Source organism: Sapajus apella, unplaced genomic scaffold, assembly GCF_009761245.1.
Source record: "Sapajus apella isolate SASKATOON/1434 unplaced genomic scaffold, GSC_monkey_1.0 scaffold47, whole genome shotgun sequence".
NCBI classification, from domain to species: Eukaryota; Metazoa; Chordata; class Mammalia; order Primates; family Cebidae; genus Sapajus; species Sapajus apella.
In genome coordinates this window covers 150,651-173,460 of record NW_022436987.1, presented here as the reverse complement: position 1 = coordinate 173,460, position 22,810 = coordinate 150,651, and the positions used below count along the sequence as shown (strand labels likewise).

Genomic DNA, 22,810 nt, shown 5'->3' with positions numbered 1-22,810 from the left:
GGCTGGCTTGAGAATAGGGCAGTAGGAAGGGCCATATTTTGAAGTATGTGTACCAGTGTATGTATCGGTGCTTTGACTGGTATGCACGCTAGTTTCATTTTCATGTACTAAGCTCTGGCACAGAATTTACATGGTACCACTATAGTAACTCTATTGCTCTGATAAGAGTAACACTCTTTCAACCATAAGAAAGCAAATATGAGACCATTCCCAAATAGTTTCTGAGACTAATGGGAAAGGAATCAGCCCCAGAATTTGCCCAACTTGGTAGAGAAAGTGTTTTCAAAGGTCTCAAGAAGTTTACTGTGAAGAAACACAATAATAAAAAATCTTTATGTGCAAGGTATAAGCATGCACAAGTGACAACCTGTTAACATTCAGTTTGTCACATCAGCATGCCTGCAGGCTTTTGGGTGTAAATAACTTGAATTGAAAGTAGTGGTAGATGAATGACGATGTGAAGACTCTAGAAAATGAGTTTTGAAAACTTAAAGAGTGTCAGGTAGCCCAGGCTTTGAATACTGGTTGTGCCACTTATAACTGAGAAACCTAAGTAAGTTACTTACACTCTAATTTTTGGTTTAAACATAGTTTAAGATATAAATTAATAATGGATTCTTCTACTGAATATATTATAGTAGATTTGCGTAGGTCAAAAGTTGACATGGATCTCACTGAGCTAAAATCACGGCATCACCAGGCTGCATTTCTTTGGAGAGGGGCTATGAAAAAATCAATTCTCTTCTTTTCTCCTTCTGGAGGAGTCCCACATTCCTTGGCTTGTGGCCTCCTTCTGCCATCTTCAAAGCCAGCAACAGTGGATCAAATCCTTCTCATGCTGCCATCTCTCTGGTTCTCCGCTTTTAAAGATTCATGTGAACACATTAGACCCACCCAGCTAATCCATCTAATCTTGCCATCTCAAGTTATTTAATTTTAATCACATCTGCAAAGTCCCTTTGCCATGTAAGATCACATATTCACAGGTTCCAGGCATTAAGACATAGACATCTTTGGGGGCCATTATCCTGCCTACCACAAACACTTAGCATAGTATCATGGATGTAGAATGCATAATAAAATATTATGGTTCTTGTTATTTATTGTTTTTATTAAATTATGAAGAAGAAAATATCTCAGGCCATGACATTTTCAGTAGTGAAACAGACATGGTAGTGGAAAGGAGATAATACCGGAAGCAGGGAGAATGATTAGGAAACTTCTGACATTACCCAAGTGAGAGATAATTGTGATTTAAATAAAGGTGAAATTTCTGGAGATTATAAAGATTGATTAATTTCAAGTTATAGTTTTCAAAGAGATTGACAAGATTTATTGATGGATTAAATGCAGGGTGTAAGAGACAGAAACCAAGAATGAATCAAAGACCCATATGCCCAAGAGCAGTCCAAAATTGGTGGGAATATCTAAGGATCTAAAGAGGCCATAAGGAGACAAGATGGACAACTTTTAGCAATCTATGCATAGTATTCATTAAAGACTAATGAGAGCAATAGTAACCTGACAGCAGGTGATATCACTGGCCAAATCAATCACCTATCTACCCACAATTTTCCTTGGTATAATACAAGATTTTTAAAATTTGACTATAAGTAGGGAGAAACCCAAAATATTGTGACTAATTCTCTTCAACCTATTGGGTTAGGACTTCAAAATATAAAATAGGTCAAATTATGAAAAAGTAAATGAAACTGTATTTTATGTACAACTAAGTTGTGGACTAAGATTTTTACCTACTGTATTCACCAAGCATTTGGTTCATGCCTCTAGGATAACCTTATCATTAGTTAACATGAAATCTAGTCCACACTGAAATCCTAAACAGTAAGAATTACAGCATATTCTTTTTTTAAAAAGTCTATCACTGAGCATAATGTTTAGAACATAGGATATTCTTATGAAATATTTGCCGGATATATGTATGGATTAGTAAATGAATTTTTTAACTATAAGAGAAAGATTGCTGCTGCAAAGAGCCACAGGTAGGCTAATGAAACCACACTGCTGTGAATAATGATAGATACTGAGGAGTTAAGGAGGAGTTTGACTCTCACTCACAAAGGGAGATGCTATTTAGCAATTTGCTACAATATTTCATTTTTAAAAATCTCTTTCAGAGTAACTGCTAGAGACGATGGGGTTCCTTTTAAGGGTAATGGAAATGTTCTCAAATTAAATTGTGATGATGGTTTCTGCACAGTTCTGTGACTTTACTAAAAACAATTGAATCATACACTATAAATGGGTGAATTTTGTAGTATGTGAATTATATAGCAATAAAGCTGTTACATAAAAAAGCTTTTGAGTAAAATAACACATGAACAAAAAGTTACATCAGCCCATAAAGCACATAGCCACAATAAGTCATTGCATAATGGAACAGATATAAAAGGACTGTATGAGGCAAAAGAAGTCTTCTGGGAATCTCCGCACCCTGGAGACACAGTGAGTTACCACCACCACTAGGAAATGACCTCTCAGCTCTGTGCCTGTTTCCAGTCAGGCTGGAATAAGTCTCATATTTGTAAGCTCGGCCCTCCCCTGGAATCTAAAGCCTCCTTAGTCTTCTGAGTCAGCCTGAAAGGGACAGGTCGATCTACTGTATGGGCTCTGTAAGTAAAACTGTTTTGTTCTGTGAAAATGCTTGACTCTAGATAAATTGGACTTTCTCACCCACAGGGAATAATTTTCTCCCAGTGTGCAGAATTCGATTAGATATTGGGATGGTGGGCTGAGGATGATGGTAGAATTTGCAGAATTATTTATTCCCAGGAAATATGTAGAGAATGAGTATTTTGTTCTGCCAGATAAAGGTTGGATAACTTGTTGTTAGCCAAACGGTTTAATCGGTGTGCTAATATATTTATCACAGTCAGGAAATCTCATTTGTATGCCCAACAATTCTTACTAAAAATGAAAAATTACCAATTTTGAACACGTTTCATGCAAGCTACTGGTATTAGACACGGTGCATATCCTGCTTTATAGATGAGGAAACTGGGTCACAGAAAGTTTGTATTACTTGTAGATTTCAGTAAAACAATTGTTTTTGAGGCGCGAGATTTGGAATTAAAAAGACCTGGGTTAAAAACTCAGCTCTGACTTTCACTAGTTCTGTGTGTGATTTCAAATGTTTCAGAACCTCAGATTCTCAGTGTGTTTACCAGAAAAAAGAATTTAAGGTGAATCTAATAATACTTGTCACGTGATGCTATAGTAGGAATTAAAATAATGCCTATAAAGCACTGAGGACAATAATGTTCAAAGAACAAGGGTCCAACAAATAGTAACTATTTCTATGAATAATATTTTTATTAATGTTGTATATGGCCTCAAAACTAGTTAGTGTTTGAGCAAGAATCTGAATCCGGGTCAGTCATACACAATAGCCATACCATTGGCAATAGCATGGAGAATACTGATGACACTATAAGGTCTAGTTCAGCAGATTAAGACAGCCACAGGCTGTAGCTTATATTAGTGCAATGAAAGAAGAGCATCATTGTAATCTGAGTGGACAGGAAAATTAGCTGAGAATATAGCTTATTTCACAAGAGAAAAAACGAAGGAATATATGGATAAGAGAGGATGGATTGGAAAGATTTGAGAGCGAAGGCAGCACAAAAGAGAAGCTTGGGGAAAATTTACTGCCTCCTTCTAAGACTATCCATTAGTGCTTCTCTAGTCTTCTATGTAAACAGTTAAGGTTTTTTCAATGTAAGAAAAGCACAATGAAATAACAGCTTCAAGTGTCCACTAGTGACAACTGCTTGGCCTTCTTATATAGACCTCCTGAGGTTCTCATTTTTGATATTTCAGAAATAGAATCAATTAAAAACTAATCTTCATATGTAGGGGATGAGAGAGCAAGAGGAGGGTGTGCGTGTGCACGTGTGTGTGTGTGTGTGTGTGTGTGTGTGTGTGTGTGTGTGTGGTGGGTAGTAATTTTAATTCAATGCTTTGCTAGAGTTCTATGTCATCTGCTGATAAATGAAACAGGAGGGAGAGCCAGGTTTGGAGGGAGGAGAGGATGAGTTCTGTTTTTCTCATATAGAGGTTGAAGTAACTGAGGGATGATGGGTGGAGATGTCCCCCAGTGGTAGACACAGTATTTTGTTCACCTTTTATTCATCACTTGGAGCAAGGAGCTTTGTTCTCCAAACTGCTGTCAATTATTTTTCTAAATTACAGGTTTGATTGCTTCACTGTATATTCATGTCTCATTACTACCTTTACGCTTAAAACCAGAAACCGTGACACAGCATTAAAGATTCTGCTACCTTTTAAAATACAGAACTCCGGAGATGCTATAATTAGATTGCAGATTTATTAGTCTTCTGGATATAAGTGATATTTAAACCCATGAGAATAACTAAGCTATCTCAAGGAGAGCATATGAAAAGCAAGAAAAGAAGAGGAATTTCTTGGGAGAAAAGTAGACCCCTCCAGAATCCTACAATTTATAAGGCAGAGGACAAAACCATTGTTTGACAAACAGGAAAAAAACTCACAAAATAACCATTATCGAAGCTAATAAAGGAGAAAGTTTCAAGGAGGAGGGGGTAAACATTGCTGAAAGTTGAGATGAGGGAGAGAAAAACAAATCTGAGGTTAAACTTTTGGACTTGGCATGTAGAAAATCATGGGTGACGTCATTTGGAGGATTTTCAGAATCATTAGGGAAAGAATTCAGATTGTTACTGAAGGTGAAGGAATAATAAACAAAAGCGGATTGTTTTCCAAAGGAATTTTTATCCTTAGAAAAGATACACCAGGAAACTGAGAAACAGGGTTTATGTCTTGTATCCCTCACTATCAAAGCACAAGGCTAATTATGAAAATTATTCAATGTATCCTAGTTGAAATGAATGGTTTGGAAATACCTATATAAAACTGTGGGAAGCTTTTATGTTGAGTTAGAGTAAAACTTGAGCATTGCAGACTGCGAAAAAGTAACCAATTGGTAATAAACAAGATACTAAAGAGGGAAAGAAATTTTGTTGGTGTTAAATGAGAAGAGATGAAGAATGATTTATTTATTAAAAGCAAAGCTCATTGCTTCCAGTGGTGAATAAAAGGTGAATCAAATATTTAGTAATGTCTGGCTCTTGATGCTCTGCAAAAACGTAAGTTCATTCCACTTTCCATGGAATTCAAGATTTTCATGATTTGGCCTTTGATGCTTTCTCTAGCTTCATTTCCCACAGCACCTACCCTCACGTTTAACACTTCGATATACCCCTTCTCTTCTAGTTATCCAGCAAACTGGCTTATGTTATTCTTTTATTCATCTCTATCCTCATAAATTACACAGCAAAAGCACACTTCTCCTGTTTTTCGTCCTTGTAAACTCACATCTACCCATCAAAACTTCACAGTTATAAATCATACACTCTGTTAAGATTCTTGAAACTAGTTCTTCTTGACACATGCAGACACATTCATGTATGCACACACTCCAAATCTGCCACTCCACATAATCTCTTCTGCCTTATCTTTTAGATACATCCTTTCCTTATACACTCTACAACTAGCAGCATTTACAGTATCTCTTTGTCTCTGACACTGCTGATATGCACTGTGCCTAATTAAATGCCTGGCATGTAGTAGATGTTTTAAATTAGTCATTTTTTTATTTTCAATAAGAGTCCCTAGACTTTTGACACAGCAAGCTCAGCTCCCTGTATACGTATCTAGTTCAGTTCAATTTGAACTGAACTAAGTGTTTATGGTTGACGGTCAGGAGCTTAAGTAGAGTTATTGGTTATGAAAAGGAATAAGGAACCCTCTGTCTCTGAGCCCAGCATGGATGTGGGAAGGATGCAGGAAGATATGGTTGTAGAATGATGGAAAGGAGAGAAATCATTTCTTTTTTGCTAGGCCCAATACAGATCAGGTCAAACTATATACAGTATGGTTTTCTTTTGTTTTGTTTATGATCTCTTGGCAAGAAGGAGAAAAAAAAACTGCCAAGAAAAATGAAAATACGCAGTGAATAAATTGTTGAAATGAGGTAAGGGGAGCCATGAAGAAGTTAGGATGAAAGAGAAATTATTCAAATAGCAATTTAATTGTTTAAAGCAATTACATAAAATTTCCTACAACACAATGACAAAAATTACAACTCAGGCTTTATATGGAAATTAAAAATCATGAAAACCAGATTAATTGACATAAATGGAACCCCTCTGTACTTTCATAACCATTTTTATTATTCATCACTGTATACAAGATATTGAAGTTACTGAACAATCGTTCTGCTCTTTCTCCCTCACTGGATTAGAAACTCTCTAAGAGGTGTTGTATTTGTGTCGTCCTTTAGCTTCTGACATAACACTGTGTAAGATGCAGATACTCGGTTTACCCTGAGAGAGTAAAGCAAGATCAAGAAAAGAAATGCTACAAGCACAGTCTTGCTCAACACTTTTACACATGCCATTCTGAAAGCCTGGAAATTCTTCACCTCAACTTATATAAAACACAGAAATCTTTCAAGTACTGCTTTTTCTACAAAGCCTTATCCAAATACTACAAACCTATATTGAATGTTCTCTTCTGTTAATTCCTCTTTAGTGTGTTTTGGTTTTTTAAATTATTTTATCTTATTTCTAGTTGACAAATAATATGATATATATTTGTGGGGTAACATGCGATGTTGTAATACATGTATGCATTGTGGAATAATTAATTAAATCAGGCTGATCATCATATACATTACCTCACATATTTATCGTTTCTTGTGGTGAGAACATTTAAGATTCTCTCTTCTCGTTTTTTAGAAATATACTATACATTAACTATGATTCTTATTTCTTTTAAGAGATTTGATTGTACATTTTAGATATTTTCATCACTCCCCTGAGGACACTCTCATTACTGTAAATTTCAGAGTCTAAAGCTATGGTTTCATTATTTGGCCAAATCATGTAACCTAATGTTTCTTGTTTTTCCTCTAGTTTTCTGATAATTTCAGTTAAATCCCACTCTCTCCTTTTTTTTCCACTAAGACTTCTTCCAGTGATCCTTGAAGTGGCACTTTATCAGGGTGAATGTGTGAGTCTAGAAATATTGAGGTTCCTCTCCATCCTCTCTTCTATCAACATGAACTGTCAGCCACTCAGCACCCTTTCTTTTCCCCTGAAGAATAGTTACCCTGCAACTGGCTATCTCTCATTGATTGAGCCCTCTGCAGCCAAAGCCCAAATCTCTGTTATTCCCCAGACCCCTGTCTCAAACTCACCCATACCCATCTACCTTTCTGCAATTCTCTACTCAATGAAAAAAGAAATGTGATGTTTGCAATGAAGTTATATTTTTCCCTCCAAAACAAACAGTAACATTCAATTAGGTATCTCCTAAGAAGCATGTCTTAACAAAATGGAGATATTCTGTTCTGGAGAACTAGTCTTCAAGCAGACTGAAGAAAGAAATGTATTGAAACATGGCAGCACATTATATCGGGGGTGGGGGACAGCCTCCTCTCTTCCTAAGCCTGGTAGGTGGTTTGTGTTCTAACTCACCATCTCTTCCAAATGTGACTCCAGGTGTCACATTGTAAGGGTCTCTTTAATGGTCAGATGCTGAAGCCATTTATTTGTCACTTCATATGTGTCACTTTGTATTATAATGATCTCTCTCTCCATATTTTCTGGCTTCCCAAATTGTCTGTAACTTTCTCGGCTTTCCACACTTATGACCAATGTAATATTGCTGTTTCATAGCCCTGGTGTACTTTTCTCGGTGCCAACCATACAGAAAAAATAACCCGCTACCTCTGTAATACAACTTAAGCATTCCAGAAAGAATGAAATGTGATTGGCACACTTGGGGTAAAGTATTTATTCTGAGTTCAGTTATCTATGACTAGAATGGTCAGAGGACTGATCACATGATATAAACATAGCTGCCAGCAAAGGGCCCTAGAGAAGAAAGATTGTGCACTGAGGCAAATTCAGAAACAAAGCAAAGTACCCACTACAGCAGTTGAAATCTGACATTTTTTTAATCAGTGCCAATGAGCCATTTATAGTTTCATATTATATAAATACTCACTTTGGTTAGTTTTCTGTACAATAAAATTATTTTAATTAGATCAATACACAAACAAACGTAGCTTTTTTTGTTTCAAGCTCTTATCTTGTTCTGTACTTTTAATTCAGCATGTCAATTTTACAGAATATCACCTCCACTTCCATCATTTTCCTGCTCACTGGTGTTCCTGGGCTGGAAGCCTTCCACACCTGGATCTCCATTCCCTTCTGCTTCCTCTATGTAACTGCCCTCTCAGGAAACAGCCTGATCCTCTTCGCCATCATCACTCAGCCCAGCCTGCACGAACCCATGTACTATTTCCTCTCCATGCTGTCCACCACTGACCTCGGTCTGTCTATATCCACTCTGGTCACTATGCTGGGTATATTCTGGTTCAATGTGAGGGAAATCAGCTTTAATGCCTGCTTGTCCCAGATGTTCTTTATTAAATTCTTCACTGTCATGGAATCCTCAGTGCTGTTGGCCATGGCTTTTGATCGTTTTGTGGCCATCTCTAACCCCCTTAGGTATGCCATAATTTTAACTGACTCCAGAATAGTTCAAATTGGAGTGGCAAGTGTCATCAGGGGAATCCTAATGCTGACAACAATGGTAGCACTTCTTACAAGACTGTCCTACTGCCACAGCCACGTGCTCCACCACTCCTACTGCTTCCACCCTGATGTGATGAGGCTCTCATGCACAGACACCAGGATCAACAGTGCAGTTGGGTTGACTGCCATGTTCTCCACTGTTGGTGTAGACTCCGTTCTCATCCTCCTTTCTTACATTTTGATCATTAGGACTGTCCTCAGCATTGCTTCCCCAGAAGAGAGGAAGAAAACCTTCAGCACATGTGTCTCCCACATTGTGGCTGTTGCTGTATTTTACATTCCATTGATCACCCTGTCCTTTGTCCACAGGTTTGGGAAACAAGCCCCAGCCTACGTACATACTATGGTTGCTAACACCTACCTGCTGATCCCCCCTGTGATAAACCCCATCATCTACAGTGTGAAAACCAAACAGATACGTAGGGCTGTGATAAAAATTCTTCATTCCAAAGAAACATAAAATTGTAGAATTCTAGCACTAGATGGACCTCTCAAGTTGGTAAACTTCAGGTCATGTTATCAGTCAAAAATAGAAAACAACCAAAGATCTGGTGCCCATTGAAGCTAAGCATAGACTCATTTAACATTAAAGTTGGAATGTATCTAGAACATCAGCTAGCTTGAGTATTTTACAGATAAGAAGGTGAAGACAAGGAATGGAAGAGATGAAAGCCTAAATTAGTCTTAGATCTAGAATTTCTTCTTCTCACCACTGTTTGGTCAAACTGTTGTTGCCTTCTGTCCCTGCCAATAACCTTTCTATTCTTATCTCATCTACTTCACAGCAGTTAGAATGACACATTATGAAAAGTCACTCCTTTGTGAGAAATATTTTCCACTTCAAGGAGTTTGTGTCCTTTGTAGGGACATGGATGAACCTGGAAACCATCATTCTTAGCAAATTGACACAAGAACAGAAAATCAAACACTGCATGTTCTCACTCATAGGCGGGTGTTGAATAATGAGAACACATGGACACAGAGAGAGGAGCATCTAAATGTTTTTAATATGTACTAACACATTTTATATCTGAAATGTTGTAAGAGAGTCACTTTTATTGTCAATAAGAAAACTAAGGCATCAAATGTTAAGTAGCTTGCTTAAACATCTAATAACTGGTGTTACTGATGGCAGAGCACATTCATGCAGACTGACTCCAAGGCCCCCCCCCACACACACTCTTAACTTTAATGCTATATTGCTACCTATAATATACAGGTATATAATTTATATTTGTAAAAATGATATGAACTTATATATAAACATATTTATAAAGTATATGCTTATATATGTAAATCATATTTATAAATATAAATACATGTAATTTTTACTAGGAAACATAAAGAAGCAAAAAATAATAATTTAAAGAAACACAACTCTAAACTCTAGAAATTTTCAGTCAAATTAGGAAGAAAAAGCGCAAATCCAATCTTCAAATCTTACAAATATATTTCTGCCTGGCGATCTTTCCTGACTAAAGCATATTTCAGCATTTCTCTCAGTCCTCCTTCAACATTCTGCCCCATCAGAAATGGAAAATGACTATAAATCAATTATGGTCATTTACTTATGAATTTTTTAATTTGTGGCATAATGGTCATGTAATGGCTTAATCCAGAAAGACAATTAGGTCCACCCTGGTTATGTCCATTAATTATTTAAAGCATATATTTTAAGGCCACAGTAATACCACTAATTTAAGATGGGCTCTATAGTTGGTATCAGGTCAAGAAAGGAGGTAGAAATAATCATTCATCTCTATAGGCTTACCCCCTCACTTTATGCAGATTTCTGCTCAACTGCACCTTAGTACAAGACCCTTGATGTTATGATAATTGTAATAATAATAACACCTGTCCCTCAATTTCTTCCTGTATTCACTCTCATCCTTACCTGCCATATTTTTAATTCTTAGCATTTTTATTCCCCAACATATTACATATAGGCCATTTCTTTTCTGGTTTCCTCATCATTTCCTACAGGAAATGTATTGGCTATAGTACTGACTACTTATGCAATAGGAGCCAGTACTATAAGTAAGTACTTACAGCACTGTAAGAATTATGTCAAATCCTCAGCCTGTTTGACAACAGCATTTCAGTCTCAATTATTTTTAGTCTTCATCTTCATATGTTGAAATGTCCTGGGACTTTGTTCTCAGACTGCTTTGTCGCAATCCCTCCTTTGGTCATCGCATCCAATATCTTGTCTTTGAATACCATCTCTATGCTGACAAAATCCAAATTAGTATGTGTAGTTCAGACTCATCCCACTCGAGCAGTGCTGTGTATCAGCAGCACTACCTGATTGTCTCATAATCACCTTAGACTCAACGTCTAATGTATCCTAATATTCCCATCAAGAAAAAAGCATGCTCACCCACAGTCTTCCCTAACTCCGTAACTCTACTTTCCAATTTGCTGAGGCAAAGCACTTAGAGTTATTCCTGATGCCTTCCCATCACTCCGATGCCACATCTAACCTATTAGTAAATCCTGATGACCTTTTCTCCTAGATATCTCAGACATTCATGTCTAAAATCAAGTCACTTTATACCACCTCTATTTGTACCACTCTGATGAAAGCCATCATCTTGTACCTGAACTATTATAACAGCCTTCTGGTGGGTCTTCCTTCATCCACATTTGCTTTACAGTCTGTTTTCCCCTACAGTGAAGTTAGACTGATTAGTTTAATACACAGGGCAGATCAAGTTCAATATATTCTAATGGCATCCTGTTTTACCCAGGAAAATATCACAGTCACTTGAAAAGCATATAAAGATCTATAAGATCTATCTGCCCTCCATCAGCCCAATATCATCTTCTACTACTCTGTCAGTGATTCACTCTTTGTCACCCACACTAACTTCCAAATATTTTCCTAAACTCATCAAGCTTGCTTCAATATCAGCGCTCATGCTTGCTGTTCTCACTACCTGGAATGTTTGTCCCCCAGAAACCCACATGACTTACCCTCTCACTTCATACAGATCCCTGCTCAAGTACACCCTTTTACAGGGTCCTTGATGTTATAAAATAACAACTACAACAGGGAGCTCAATTCCTGCTTAGATTCACTCTCATCTTTATCTACCTTATTTTTAATTTTTAGCATTTTTATGCCTTAGCATATTACATATATGTCATTTATTTCCTGGTTTCACTACCACAAGATAAGGTTTTTGAGGATAAAGAATTTGTTTTATTCATACTATCTCCCAGACCTAAAACTGCCACTATTTAGTAAAAATAGTAAAATGTCTTAGTCATCTGGCACTGTTTACCTCTCAAGCTTCACTGCTTCCCCTTTGTACAATGCCGCAGAGACAACAAACAATTTGCATGTTCTGAGTCCCAGGACAGAATGCCCTGTCCCTTTTAAGCCTTTATACAGCTGTTACCTCCACCTGGAGCATCTCAGTCCCTCCCTTCTCCTGACTTAGAATAGCAGGGGCTATATACAAAGGATTATAAATCGTTCTACTATAAGGACACATGCACACAAATGTTCATTGCAGCACTGTTTACAATAGCAAAGACCTGGAACCAACCTAAATGCCCATCGATGATAGACTGGACAGGGAAAATGTGGTATATATACACCATGGAATATTATGCAGCCATCAAAAATGATGAGTTCATGTCCTTGGTAGGGACATAGATGAACCTGGAAACCAACATTCTCAGCAAACTGACACAAGAGCAGAAAATCAAACACCGCATGTTCTCACTCATAGGCAGCTGTTGAACAATGAGAACACATGGACACAGGGAGGGGAGCACTACACACTGGGGTCTGTTGGGGGGAAATGGGGGAGGAACGAGGGGGTGGGGAGGTGGGGAGAGATAGCATGGGGTGAAATGCCAGATATAGGTGAAGGGGAGGAAGGCAGAAAATCACACTGCTGTGTGTGTACCTATGCAACAATCCTGCGTGTTCTTCACATGTACCCCAAAACCTAAAATTCAATTAAAAAAAAAAGAATAGCAGGGGTTCTCCTTCAGGGACATTTCCTGACCTCTCCGGTGGGCCTGGTGCCCTTTCCAGGTGCTCCTGCAGCACCTTGTGCTTCTTTCTCAAGACAACTCCTTCCAAACTCTCTTGTCACCACAATTCTGAGCTCACTTCTCAGGGTCAGGGACGAGATCTATTCACTATTGTTTCCACATTTCTATCTATAGTGTCTTGTCTATTGTAAACTTTACTCTTGATTGAATTAATGAATTAAGTGTATTTGATGCATAAGGATTTGAATGGCACACAAGAAGACAACAAAGTTCTCATATACCAGAAAGTTCTTTGTATCTACAAATAGATTTTCATGAAGTTTCACATTTTGGATAATACTGTGCCAAGCACTGCCCTTTGGTATAAAACGTTCACTCTTTTTCATATGACCTAGTATAACCTGATCCTAATCTTCTGAAGCCTTACTTTCACTTTCCAATATAAAACTTGCCTTGTCTAGTGAATGAATGTAGGTAAGAGTAAAAATTAGGAAGCCACTTTAAAAAGGTGATTTATAGTTTGAATAAACTGCCAGTTTATTTCTATGTATTTCTTTCCCCTTCTAGTCCCTAATCTGTACCACCACAAATCATCTTTACATATCTATAACTCACAATGAACCAAAAACTAAAATCCAGAGAAGCTGCAGGCAGGTCCAAAGTGGAAAGATGGAAAAGCTCAAATGATATAGGTTTACAGACTAGATTTTTGTTTATTTGTTTCCACACACGACTACTAGAGAAGATGCGGTGTGGAGGAAGAGAACAGAGAAGCAAAAAGGGCAAATAGAGCTGAGGGAAAGGATACAGGTACTCAGAGTCCTAAAAATGGAAGGGAGAAAAAGGAACGTCAATCTCAAGGAAAACTGAGATGTTCACACAACTCCTGCAGATTCTCTTCCCCCACCTCGCCCCACAGATGCTAACCCGTGGACAGTCCTCCTGTCCAACAATCCTGGCAGCTTATAATTCATCTATGGGAAATTGGTATGTGGACAACAAGACTGGGTGGGTTGCCAAACAAATGTCATGCTCTGACCAAGATGGACAAGCTCACAGTGAGTAGACCTTCCTAAAAGCCAAAGCACTAGTCGTCACATGGTCACTGTTGTAGCTACTTGAATATGGTAGTGGTAGTAAAGATGGAAATAAGAGGAAACAGGCAAAAGATTTTTAGAGGGAAAAATAGACAAGATCAGTTGAATAATTGGACATGAAGGATGAGAAAATGTTGTGTATCTTAAGTTTCTATATTACCTGACTAAATTCATAAGCACATCCACTCCCAACCTCCTCAAATTCATCCTTCCAACCTCTTCTAGAATAGCAATCTGAAACACATGTCTACCTATGATATCTCTGCTTAAAACCATTTGTTCACCTCCCAATTCCTACAGGATGAAGTCCTTGAGTTCACAGCCTATCATCAGTTAACATCCGTGCACCTCTTCAGTTTCTCTTTCCTTTTTGGTTGACTCCGTGCTTCAGGCAAGCCATATCTGCTATAGAGAATTATGTTTCCTTCATTATTTTCTGTCTGCTGATACCGTCTTTTTGGAGTCACCCAATGACTAAATAAATGCCCCTCTCAAGTTCCCATAAAAATGTATGGCATTCACATAAAAAAGGATGAGTTCATGTCCTTTGTAGGGACATGGATGAAGCTGGAAACCATCATTCTCAGCAAACTAACACAAAAACAGAAAACCAAACACCGCATGTTCTCACTCTTAAGTGGGAGTTGAACAATGAGAACATATGGACACAGGAAGGAGAACATCACACACTGGGACCTGTTGGGGGTTGGGAGCTAGGGGAAGAATAGCATTAGGAGAAATACCTAATGTAGATGACAGGTTGATGGATGCAGCAAACCACCATGGCACATGTATACCTATGTTAACAAGCCTGCACACTCTGCACATGTATCTCAGAACTTAAAGTATAATAAGACAAAATAAAAAAATAAAACTGTGAGAAAAAATAATCTGTGGCATTCACTGCACTTCTAAACCATTTCAGGATTGTTTTCACAGGTGTCCGTGAGCACCTTGAAGGCAAGGACTTTGTCTTCTTCGTCTCACCCCTAAACTCAGCACAGTGCCTGCACAAAACTAGCATTGAGGATATGCTTATTACACAATGAATGAATCAATTAACTCCATTGTCATATCTAGGTGACCAGTAAACACTTAATGGCTGATTGATAAGAAAGTAATTCTGTTTCTGTGTTCAGAGATTACAGTGACAATGACAAAGTAAGACTCATGTGTGAGGCACACTTAGCATGGCAGACAGAAGAGGTCAGTGTTAAATATTAATAAAGTATGAGGGTACCCCTGCTGGGTATGACGTAGGGGACATGTCACTGGAAGAGAGCCAGCAAGCATCCTGGGGTACTGAGAATACCTTAATATCCTGGAGAAGGTAGTTGGGGTGATTTTTTTCATCTGTTTTGCTTATAACATTGTAACCCTTTGACAAACAGTTGTTTAATGTGAATAAACAGAGTCAGTCAATAAACAAATACCTGGTCCTCCAACCAATATTATCACTAATTAACTATATGACCTAGCACAAAAAGCTGTCATCTCATCTGGGCTTTATCTGTAATCCAGGAGCAATGAAGAACGGCTTTTCTACATTAAGGGCTGTTTCGTCAACCAGAAGAAAGGATAGGGAAAGATATGGAGAAGTGCATGCCCCTATTTTGAATTATGGGACAATACTTTTGTATTTTTAGAGAGGATGCAAACTTATAAAGCCCAAGGACCATGCCTAGTCACACATGTTGTCTGTTGTGTCTAGAAAGTGGCTCATGAAGAAACACTTAACCCTGTGGCTGACAGTGTGTGCTTGCGTTAGCTTGAAGGAATGAGAGCGAATTGTCGAGAGATCCGTATATGTGAGTGTGAGAGCGATGGAAGAGGCAGTGGGTGCTTTGAAGTTGCTCTCTCTGGGCAGAAACAGTGGGAAGCCCGTGGGAATGGCACACAAGGGGACATGGAGATGTTTTTCCTCTGTCTGCCAAGTCCCTGGGGCATCAGTTCATTCTCATAGCCTATTCTCATGGGCTTTCTGAGTAGCATTATAAAATGGTCTGAACCAGAAAGCAAAACTAGCTACAGCTGCTCTTTCTAAGTAGGGCTGTATCATTTTCAGGTGAGTGCACCCTAATCTGGGGTCAGGCAGACTTACCTCTTGCCATCCTAAGGGATCTTGAAGACCTCAAATACTGCTTCATGGCAGGGTAGAGAGGAGCCCTTGTGTCCCATCCACAGCTTTATAGGCTAGGAAGAAATGTCCCAGAGTCTTAGCTAACAATCAGGAAAGGCAGGTGAGAATAAATGCAACAGCCACATTCAGACCCAAAGGGAAGCTGAAATCAGGTGTAGCAGGGAGTCCACTTTAGACAGGATGCCAGGCAACATGGGAGGGCGATGTTAAGTCTTTCGCAATAGGTATTTTGGGAGATGAGGTGATGTCCCAAAGTGCTAGACTCTAGTAAGGATGTGCAGGTACCAGCACAATGCAGAAAATATACTCTGCAAAGAGAGGGCTTAAGAAAGTGCCCAACTCTGGGGCCAATAAAGGCTCTTGTTATCTGTCAGCACTGCATATGGTAGCACGGGCAAAAGGCATTGAGGAAGTAAAAATACGTCACTGTGCTCCCCTTGCTCTCCCCCCATGCCTGCTCTTTTCTTCACCTTGGGTCCCATTTCTCTGGGACACAGTGGTCTAGTGATCTGGCCTCTCTTCAGGGCAGATTCCTTAGTTCTGTCCTATACGTTTCAGCATGATTTGTTTGAATTTCTACATCCCCTTCTCCAAGCTATGATGGATACAGAAATGGATGAATAGATGCAAGATGCAAACTATCTTGTATCTCACTAAAGGATGCAATCATCTGCTCCTGAAAAGGACTTTTCATGTTGTGATAACAACTTGGAACCAAATATGGGATTTAATATTTGTCAAGGAGCTTAGCTATTTCGTCTGCGCAAGTTCTGAAGGTGGAGAAGAGAACATAGAGGCCAAAATATGGATTTTATAACCTTTGAACCCTGAATCTGTCCTTCCTTGCTTGTCCAAGATGGGGAGAATCCAATTCAAATCTCTTTGTGCTAATTTTATCATATTGTACTTTAAGACCACTGGTAGCTAACCCCTCACCATTAAGACCAAGTTGAAGGGCATCTCCCAGCTGCAGTAAGAACTCAGATGATGAGTGAAGAATTTCAGGGTACGGGGGTTGCAATATAAGCAGGTTAACCTGTTTCAATGAAACAGATAATCAATGAAGACACCTGCATAGTTTATTTCCAAGAGTTAGAGCCTCTGCTTCTTGCAGCCAAGGCTTTGGATTTTTAGAGAAAATTATCTCTAAAGATTAGGTCACCTAGGAAACCTAGGAGAGAAGAAGTTTCATGAAGTCAGAGCCCAGGTGTGTGGGTGAGGGTAGGGAGTTGGGGTAAAGCAACACTGGGCTTCTAAAAAAGAAATGTCTCCCCGGAGATGAATGACTTACTGGCACAAGTTTCAGGAAAGACAAGGCTCTAAAAATATTATTGTAAAATTAATAATACTTCTCCCAAAGTAAGGACTCAATTGAAACTATCCTTGGATGCAATTAAAATGGCCTTGTAGGAAGCTTTTGGGTGTGGAGGTACTCACCAGTGTCCTGCCAGCACCTTCATCTATGAAGAAGTCATTGGAGGGAGCCACTACTTTTGATTTTATGACCACAGATGAGTTTCCTTTAATCCTAAAGAGATTGACTTTTGGCATTATTTTTCTTGGTTTTTGTTTATTTATATTCTTTTAAGCTTTAAAAAACAATGCCATTGCTGTGCATCTTATTCCTCTGGCTGACCTTAGAATTGAGGACTGGGGATCCTGAAAGTTGCAAAGTTATCTCCAATCCTCACTACCTTGGAAGACCCATATTCGACTCTCTAATTTCAACTCATGTTTCAAGTCTAAACAGTAAGATTCCTCTGTGATCATGCCTCTCCCAGAAGGAAGGAAGGAAAGAAGGAAGGAAGGAGGGAAGGAAGGAAGGAAGGAAGGAAGGAAGGAAGGAAGGAGGGAGGGAGGGAGGGAGGTGCGGAAAGTAACATAAGAAAGGCAGCCTTACCTGGAAGGAGCTTCCAAAAGTGTATCTCTTAACACCTATCAGAAGAAAAGGGTCACCAAAGATATCGACCAGTAGGAAGTACCTGAGGGAATTTGAGAAGGCTACATTTTGGAAAAAGAATTGCTCTCTCAGCGTTCCCTTTTAAATTTTTAAATAAACCTTGAGAGTAGTGATGCATAAATGAATTTGAGCTGTCACAGTCCCCGCTTTGGAAGAGGGCCTCAGGGCTTATGAAAGACCCTAAGTGGGGGTGGGAGGAGACAAAAGAGATAGGATGTCACTTTCAAGTTTCCAGGGCGTTTTCTGATTGTGCTCTATGTCCCTGCAGACCGCCAGTGCAACCTCACCCTCTCCAGTCACCTCTCCTCAGTTCCAGTTATGAGTTCCTGCAACTTTACACATGCCACCTTTGTGCTTATTGGTATCCCAGGGCTAGAGAAAGCCCATTTCTGGTTTGGCTTCCCCCTCCTTTCCATGTATGTCGTGGCAGTATTTGGAAATTGCATTGTGGTCTTCATCGTAAAAACGGAACGCAGCCTGCACACTCCAATGTACCTCTTCCTCTGCATGCTGGCAGCCATTGACCTGGCCTTATCCACATCCACCATGCCTAAGATACTTGCCCTTTTCTGGTTTGATTCTCGAGAGATTAGCTATGAGGCCTGCCTTACCCAGATGTTCTTTATTCATGCCCTCTCAGCCATTGAATCCACCATCCTACTGGCCATGGCTTTTGACCGTTATGTGGCCATCTGCCACCCACTACGCCATGCTGCCGTGTTCAACAATACAGTAACAGCCCAGATTGGCATCGTGGCTGTGGTCCGCGGATCCCTCTTTTTTTTCCCATTGCCTCTGCTCATCAAGAGACTGGCCTTCTGCCACTCCAATGTGCTCTCACACTCCTATTGTGTGCACCAGGATGTGATGAAGTTGGCCTATGCAGACACATTGCCCAATGTGGTATACGGTCTTACTGCCATTCTGCTGGTCATGGGTGTGGATGTAATGTTCATCTCCTTATCATACTTTCTGATAATACGAACAGTGCTGCAACTGCCTTCCAAGTCAGAGCGGGCCAAGGCCTTTGGGACATGTGTGTCACACATTGGTGTGGTACTTGCCTTCTATGTGCCACTTATTGGCCTCTCAGTGGTACACCGCTTTGGAAACAGCCTTCATCCCATTGTGCGTGTTGTCATGGGTGACATCTACCTGCTGCTGCCTCCTGTCGTCAATCCCATCATCTATGGTGCCAAAACCAAACATATCAGAACTCGGGTGCTGGCTATGTTCAAGATCAGCTGTGACAAGGACCTTCAGGCTGTGGGAGGCAAGTGACCCTTAACGTTAACTTCCCCTTATCTTCAATGGCTTCACAAACATAATTATTTCTAACACTAGCTTAGTTCCAGTTGCCCACAAGCACATCAGTGCTTTTCTCTGGCTGGCATAATAAACTAAAATATGATCCATCTACTTAGAAGACTATTATGTGGAATAATACATATTAACGGAGTATTATGTGATTTAAAGACAACTACAAAACCAAACATGATTTTAATGTTAAGAAAAACGATAAAGATACTTGATTGAAGCCAAGTTGAAAAATAGCATATGCCTTGGAGGAAATGTGCTCAGATTACTAATGATTTTGTGTTGTCTCTACTTTCAATTTTCTTTATTATGGAAGTATTGGTTAACTGTCATGTACAACTTTTTAAAGAGGAAATATAATAGCTGGGCATGGTGGCATGCAACTGTAACCCCCACTGCCCAGGAGGCTGAGGTGGGAGAATCGCTTGAGTCCAGGAGTTTGAGGTTACAGTGAGCCACAATCACACCACTACACTTCAGCCTGAGCAGCAGAGCAAGACCCTGTCTCAAAGCATAAAATGTACTATCATATCAAATGAAACAGCGAAAATGAAGCTGACCAATTTATGGAAGCCAGGGCTTGTCACAGTCTCTACTGTTATTATGCATTATCTGGGAATTTATATAAGCCCTGAATAATAATGCCTATGAATATATCATGTGCACCTACAATGTTCTGGGCACTATTTTAAGTGTTTTATGGGTTTTATGTGCTCTTCCTAATTTTATGGAGTAGGTACCATTTGAGTCCCTTTATTATAATTGAAAGAAATGAAGTTTATATTAGCAAGGGGACTAAAGTCATACAGTTTGTGGGCACTGTGCCAAGATTTAAAATTAAATTTGATAATTGACTACAGTTACTTAACTACCATATTATATTGCTTCCTGTGTAACATCTGCCATTTATTTCCTCAGCTGTACAAATCCTCTGTTTTCTCTCTGCCATACACTAACAGCAATGGATCTGTACTTGTGGTGAGAAATAACCCTGCCCTAGTTGTGGACAACAAATCTAGAATACTCTCCCTGTTTTACAGCCATGTTTCTTGGTCTTATTGCTTGCTTCTTTCCAGACTCAGGGAGAATGTTGTGGTATAGCTGATCCTTGATCATGTCTTCATTTTTAGTGTGCACTGTGCCTGTCAAAAATTTTGAATGTACACCACATACTATTGTCTGAACTTAAGTATGAGATAAAATAAAATTTTATTTTAAATTTTGCTGAGTGTTATACCTACTGATTTTACATTTATAGAATCCTATAAATCAGAATTGGAGATGTGAGAGATTTCCTAGTCTTCTTTCTCACCAGTGCAGGAATCCTGACTAGAATCGTTCACACAGTCGTAAGGATGCTGAATGCATCTTATTTCAAGGTAGGATATTCCCACTGTACTGTAAAGTAGATCCAGTAAGCAGCTGAAATCTCAATACAATCGTTGGGCCTATATGTTCCCTCCGTAGCTTCACTAAACAGGTTTTGGGTGCAGGACTTGGGTAGACAAACCACGAGGGAGACTCTATACTGCAGGCTCTCTTAGGAGAAGGGAAACACAGGTACTTGACATCTACTGATGATGGGCTCTGCTAGCATATAGATATGTGAGCATTCAATGCTTCATTGTTCAGAGGCAGTAAAGTGGCTTCCAAAGTCATGCAGTTAATCAATGTGAATAGGCCAGGACTAATGGGAGGAAACACAATGGAAGAAATGGGTGATTTCTCTGAAGAAATGAAAGTGTACCCATGCTCTGTAAAAGTGGAGATTCAGGTGTTGGGCCCCACTCTCAAATAATGAGGTCAGGTGCCTCATTTTACAATGTTAGACTCTGTTATGTCTCTCCACACAATCTGTCCTCTCCTACCTTCCTGTCCATTCCTTTACCTCAATTTATATCCTCCAGCCTACTTCCATATGCCTAAGAACATAGCCATGTTGACAATTAAATGAATAGTGGATTTCTTTCTCTCTCTTCTGTGAACAGCTAATCCCATACTGTTTCCCAGCATGATCCACTTTGTTTTTATATACTCTTACCATCTCCCCTCCCCTTCCCTCTGTCCTAAGATTTTTAACTTTTAAAAGTAGCCCAGGCCGAGCATGGTGGCTCATGCCTGTAATTCCAGCACTTTGGGAAGCTGAGGTAGGCACATCACCTGAGGTCAGTAGATGGAGAGCAGCCTGGCCAATATGGATGAAACTCCATCTCCACCAAAAATACAAAAATTAGCCAGGTGTGATCGTGGGTGCATGTAATCCCAGCTACTATGGGGGCTGAGGCAGGAGAATCACTTGAACCTGGGAGGTGGAGGTTGCAGTGAGCCAAGATCACTGCCACTGCACTCCAGCCTGGGTGGCAGAGTGAGACTCTTTCTCAAAAAAAAAAAAAAGTAGGCCAAAGATTTCTGTGCCAATGTTCATAACAGCATTATCCACAATAACAAAAAGGTAGAAACAACCCAAATCAAATGTCCATCAACCAATAAATGGATAAACAGAATGTGGTTTGTACACACGGTGGAATATTATTCATCCTTAAAAATCTGGTACCTGCTACAACATGGATGAAACTTGAAAACATTATGTGAAAATAAAATAAGCCAGATGACAAAAGGACAAATGCTATATGATTCCACTTATATAAGGTATCTAGAATAGGCAAATTCATAAAGAAAGAGAGTAGAATGCAGCTTACCAGGGGCTGGGGAAAGGCAGGATGGAGAGTTATTTTTTATGGGCACAGAGTTTCCGTTTGGGATGATAAAAAAGTTCTGGAAATTGTGGTTATGGTTGTACAACAATATGAATTTACTTAATGCCCTGAATTGTACACATAATGTTTAAAATGTTAAATTTTATGTTATGTATGTTTTCCACAATAAAAATTGCCAAAATAATGTAAAACTCTCATTATCAATTTTACCTTAAGAACGTGTTGAAATGATTATATTTTAGAAATGTTGGATTTAAAATATTAAGGTTTTTTAAAGAGTAGCTTGAAGAGGATGGTATTTAGTTCAAAGTAATAAAACTTTAATAGTAGGACTACCAAGGTTGTAACAGGGCCATTATTTATAGTGGCAATTTTTATAGCCTTCAAATCCCATCCTGAAGGATACCAGCTGTATGTACATCTGGTCACCTAGCCTAAGGCTGAGCAAACAGAAGGCGGGAGACCAGGCTTCCTGGCACTGTGCATACTTGGGTAAGTCACACTTTCTCTTCTTCATTTTTCTACCTATAACCTTATTGTAGGTTTCATTTCTCGGGCAGCAATAGAGAAATAGAAAAAAACCTTCCATTATACTTTGTGTAATTTAATTATACAATTCAATTATAATTATATAATTATACATTCAATTATCCTTCTATGACTTTCAAGTAATAACTTAGGAATACCTTACTGATTGGAATAATAAAGTTGTGATAACGTGGCTAAGAAAAAATTATATGACCTTGTGATGGGTAATATTATGTGTCCACTGGCTGGATCACAGTGCCCAGATACTTAGTCAGACAGGCTTCCTGGATTTTTCCATAAGGGTGATCTTTTCAGATGAGATTAATGTATCAATCAGAGAGCTCTGAGTAAAGGAGATTGCCCTCCATAATGTG

At 39.1% G+C, this 22,810-nt stretch overlaps 2 protein-coding genes across 2 annotated transcripts; both read left to right on the top strand.

Moving 5' to 3' along the window:
• The first annotated feature begins 2,442 nt into the window (after positions 1–2,442).
• On the top strand, positions 2,443–19,603 carry LOC116525014 (olfactory receptor 51E2). Its single transcript, XM_032240520.1, has 2 exons — positions 2,443–2,633; positions 18,143–19,603. Exon 2 carries the CDS (start codon positions 18,193–18,195, stop codon positions 19,153–19,155), a length of 963 nt encoding a protein of 320 aa, XP_032096411.1. The 5' UTR covers positions 2,443–2,633; positions 18,143–18,192; the 3' UTR covers positions 19,156–19,603.
• LOC116525015 (olfactory receptor 51F2-like) lies at positions 7,714–9,505 on the top strand. Its single transcript, XM_032240521.1, has 2 exons — positions 7,714–7,722; positions 8,197–9,505. The coding sequence occupies exons 1-2, from the start codon at positions 7,714–7,716 to the stop codon at positions 9,124–9,126; spliced, it is 939 nt and encodes a 312-aa protein (XP_032096412.1). The 3' UTR covers positions 9,127–9,505.
• Positions 19,604–22,810: the final 3,207 nt, after the last annotated feature.

Bases quoted from the DNA above. Each gene is read 5' to 3' on its own strand.
- LOC116525014 (XM_032240520.1), top strand. From the start codon at position 18,193: ATGAGTTCCTGCAACTTTACACATGCCACCTTTGTGCTTATTGGTATC.